This window comes from Pipistrellus kuhlii, unplaced genomic scaffold, assembly GCF_014108245.1.
Source record: "Pipistrellus kuhlii isolate mPipKuh1 unplaced genomic scaffold, mPipKuh1.p scaffold_m20_p_9, whole genome shotgun sequence".
NCBI lineage: Eukaryota > Metazoa > Chordata > Mammalia > Chiroptera > Vespertilionidae > Pipistrellus > Pipistrellus kuhlii.
The window spans coordinates 31,071,716-31,076,360 of record NW_023425595.1 but is presented as its reverse complement, the minus strand read 5'-3'; the positions used below and the strand labels follow the sequence as shown (position 1 = coordinate 31,076,360).

Here is a 4,645-nt window from a genome sequence, read left to right as displayed (position 1 = left end):
AGGAGGAATTTTGGAGATAGTCATTTAATAGATCTTTCTAAACTATTTTATAAAAATAGAAACTGGATCCTCAGATGTGTAGCTCTTGGTGGAATTGATTGCACACAAAGTCAAATGGTCAGAAGTAAATGTTCTTTAAAGAACAATATGAATCATAAGGCTGTTGAGCTTTTGCCAAGTATATGGTTCTAGGATACTAGGTGACTATAAATCTTCATCAGAGTAGAAATCAGCTTTCCCTTTGGCATTAAATCATCCTCAGAAGAAAACTTCTTTCAGGTGGTGTTGACTTCTGTATAGTGTGATCAAAGACCAATTCTGGCTCTGTTACAGATAATAGAAACCATCAAAGAAAGTGATCAGCAAGTGTCAAAAATTCAATATGGTCAAGATCATTTATCTGGAAACCAAAATTTTTTCATTTCACTTTGGAGAAAGCAAAAAATCAGTACATGTTATTGATAATCGAAATAAGCCTGACTGGACTAATTTTCTAAATACTGGTGTGTGTGTGTGTGTGTGTGTGTGTGTGTGTGTGTGTGTGTGTGTGATGAGATGGTAATTGATAGTCAGGATTAGGAGGTAAGAGTTAGTGAGAGGAACGGCAAAGGTCACAAATAGAATAATTACATCAATCCAGAGAGTTAAGAAGTAGGCCTTGTCCATATAAACTCAGGGAATATATGAGAGCTAAACTGCTAGGAAGACTACTAATTAGTGATTACATATAATCTGAATTCTGGATTACTCATTAATCACTTAATTGCTTACAACAGTAGAGAAGTGAGATTTTCAATGTATTGATTCTTCAAAACTGAAATCATCTTAAACCATCTGATGTTTGCATATATGTGCATTTAATGTCCTATTACAAAAATATACATTCTGACGTACTACAATAGTAGATTCATATTTTTGTTGAAATTGAAGAAACTAGGGGATAATTTTTTTTCATTTATATACCTATTGCCTTGGTGTAGCCTTTCTGAGTACAGGCTCTTGGAGTAGACTTAAATTGATTTAGAAAAATGACCAAAAAGTTATTGCAAATATAAATAAATACTTTTTTTTTTTTTATCACACAGCAAGATCGTTATTAGCTTTGAAACATAGACTCAGGAAGCAGGATATAATATAATCATAAGAACAAATATTCTCATGTAAAATTGAAGTGCAAAAATAGTCAAATGAGTTAAGACTCATTTTCTGGAAAGTTCTATAGCTTTGTTTGTTTATTCAGACCCTGCATAAAGCCCCATCTATAGAAGATACCTAATAAAAGCATATTGACCTTAATTTGTATTAGTTGTGTGCCTAATTTCAATATGTCAGAGAAAAGTAAACACTCAAGGAATTGTACTAATGCTTAAATATGAGAACTGCCAGCAAATGTGTATTTGGATAATAAACTACCACTTTCATAGCCAAATAAAGGCAACACACAGGCAACTTAGTGGTTTAATATGGTAGAATCCAAAGGTGCTTGTAAAAATATATTAAAAACTTTTATTTTGATCAGAAATTATAAACTGAACAAATAATTACCTATTTAATATTGCAGAGTATATTTGACATTCTATGTTTTTGCTTTTTATTGTTTTCTTATTTATCTACCAAAATAATATTGAACAATATCAGTTTTTGTATACATATGAAAATTTAGATATTATTAATTGATCTAATTATGATAATAGAATCACTTTCCTAATAAACAACCTTAGCACATTTTAATTTTTGGCTCTTATTCTATTAAGTAAAAATTTCAGATTTTGCAGAAATCTAGGTTTAACAGAAAACAGAAGAGAGATACTCAACCCACACTGCCTTGAATCAGAAGGAGTTCTAAGTCATCATGTTCAAGCTCAATAGCACAGTCTTCATGCCCTCGGTGCTGACACTGGTGGGGATCCCTGGTCTGGAGTCGGTTCAGTGCTGGATTGGCATCCCTTTCTGTGCCGTGTACGTCATCGCTCTGTTTGGGAATTCTCTGATCCTGGTCGTCATCAAATCCGAGCGCAGCCTCCACGAGCCCATGTATCTCCTCCTGGCAATGCTTGGAGCCACAGACATTGCTCTCAGCACCTGCATCCTGCCCAAAATGCTAGGAATATTCTGGTTTCATCTGCCAAAGATACACTTTGATGCCTGTCTCTTGCAGATGTGGCTTATTCACACCTTCCAATGCATTGAGTCAGGTATTCTGTTGGCCATGGCCCTGGACCGCTATGTGGCAATCTGCAATCCTCTGAGACATGCAACCATTTTTACCCACCAACTTCTCACTCAGATTGGGGTTGCAGTGACACTCAGAGGAGTCCTTCTTGTGGCTCCATGTCTCATCCTCATCAAATGCAGATTGAAGTATTACTGGACCACTGTGGTCTCCCATTCATACTGTGAGCACATGGCCATCGTGAAATTGGCAGCAGAAGATATTAGAATCAACAAGATCTATGGTCTGTTTGTGGCTTTCAGTATACTTGGCTTTGATATAATATTCATTACACTATCCTACATTAAAATATTTATAACTGTCTTCAGTCTGCCCCAGAAGGAAGCCAGGCTCAAAGCCTTTAACACCTGCATTGCTCACATTTGTGTCTTTCTTGAGTTTTATCTCCTGGCTTTTTTCTCCTTTTTCACACACAGATTTGGCTTCCACATTCCACCTTACATTCATATTCTTCTGTCTAACCTTTACTTGCTTGTCCCACCATTGCTCAATCCTATTGTGTATGGTGTGAAGACCAAACAGATTAGAGACCGAGTGTCCCACATTTTTCATTCTAACGATGTCTCTGGATTTCTTATTAATCTTTTATCAAATAAAAAAGTTTCACATGAGAAACACTAGCTTTTAGTGAGAGTCTGTGCTTTAGCATTGTATGTTAAAATATAAAGTTCTAGGTTTGTATTAGAGGTAGTAAAGCTATGATTACTAAAATAATTTCTTTTGTTATAAATTTGGAATTTTTGGAACATATATTTGCTGACAAGTGACAAAAAAATAAATTATGAATACATGTTTGTAGTTAAATCAGCTTTTAGTAAAGTACATTCTGTAAAAGCACAACTAAATGTTACTACTTTAGCCTCTGTTTAAAAATATCAAGTGATATTGATGCCACTGCTTAGAAAATAGTATAAAACATTAAAATGTCGTGTACATGAAATAAAATTATATGTAGTATAATTGTTTATGATCATGCTCATTATAATCTTTATCATTAAGACTCTAAAATCTTTATTTTTAATGATCTATTATATAATATGTAGATTTACAATTTATGCATTAAAATGTATCTATAATTACTTGTTTTCCACAAAATATTTGCATACATATTAAAAAACATAAAATTGAAATTATCATGTAATTGAGGTATAAATTGGATTTTGAATTTAAGACAAAGGTGAAGTAGGTATGAAAGATAAGTTTTAACATTTTGGGGGGCTAAGATATCATATATAAGGAATTTTTTTGCAATAAAAGCAAATTCTGCCCAATGAACGTGACTCAGTGTTAGAGCCTTGATGTGTGAACCATGAGGTCATGGTTCGATTCCCGGTCAGGACACCTGCGCTGGTTGTGGGCTCAATCCGTGGTGTGGAGTGAGCAGGAGGCAGCTGATCAATGATTCTCTCTCATCATTGATGTTTCTCTCTCTCTCTTCCTTTAAAATTTTATTGATAAAAACATAAAAATAAAAGCAAGTTCTATAAATACAGACCACACAGAAACAGATGTTTCTATGAGGAAGAACATACATATTTTATTTATATTCATAGTTTTGTTATTTTTTTTTCATTGGAAGTTATATCTAAAATAATAGTCACCCATAGATGTATATATTAGAAATGGGCAATAAACTGTATTAGACCTTTACCTTAAGTAAGTATTGTTGTAAATGTGTTTGTGAATTGAAAAAAATTATTCTTCTCAAAAATTTAAATATAAAGTTTAAATATAATACAGGTGCAGACTCATACAGTCAGCTGTACAGGGAGATTAGTGACTTTGACCTAATAAACAATACAGTGAACCAATAGCAAATGATTCCATTTGCGATATTTGCTTCCTCTCCTTCATTCTATATGCTGTTTCCTGGTTTGTATATGTTTGCTTCATATTCTTTATATAAGTTTGACATGTTGCCATTTTGTGTAGTTGATTGAACATACTGTCAGAGCGTGTAAGGGCAATAAGCAGCAATTTCCTTGTATGACTGTGTTCAGGTTTTGTAATAGACTTTTCATGTTGTGTGAGGTTTTCACCATTAACAATGCACTCGCCATCCTTTATTTCCAAATTGACCAATCTCCATAATGACAAAAGCCAGATTATTTTTACTGGACAACTTTGTTATATATTTCATTATAATTTTTTTTTCTTGATGGTCTCTTCTCATTTTGGTCTTAAGACTTTACTTCTGAAAAGGGTTTCTATTTTTATTTTTTCTCACTTTATTTTAATGTTTATCTAGTAGAAATGACTTACTATTCTTCACATGGTAAAATAATCCTTATCCTTGAAGACTAAGCTCAGACTTTTCTTGGCATCTCTACTAGAATGCTTTACCTGAGGTTTCTTCATGAGCTCAGTTCTTTACATAGCTATATAATATGAAAATGTAGCTTAGAATGGGGA

The 4,645-nt window shown here is 33.3% G+C and overlaps 1 protein-coding gene across 1 annotated transcript; it reads left to right on the top strand.

Moving 5' to 3' along the window:
• The first annotated feature begins 1,852 nt into the window (after positions 1–1,852).
• Positions 1,853–2,854, top strand: LOC118713227 (olfactory receptor 52A5-like). The gene has a single exon (XM_036427633.1). It carries the CDS (start codon positions 1,853–1,855, stop codon positions 2,852–2,854), a length of 1,002 nt encoding a protein of 333 aa, XP_036283526.1.
• The last annotated feature ends 1,791 nt before the right edge of the window (positions 2,855–4,645 follow it).

What these genes read in the sequence shown, in the direction of transcription:
- LOC118713227 (XM_036427633.1), top strand. Translation starts at nt 1,853, where the DNA reads ATGTTCAAGCTCAATAGCACAGTCTTCATGCCCTCGGTGCTGACACTG.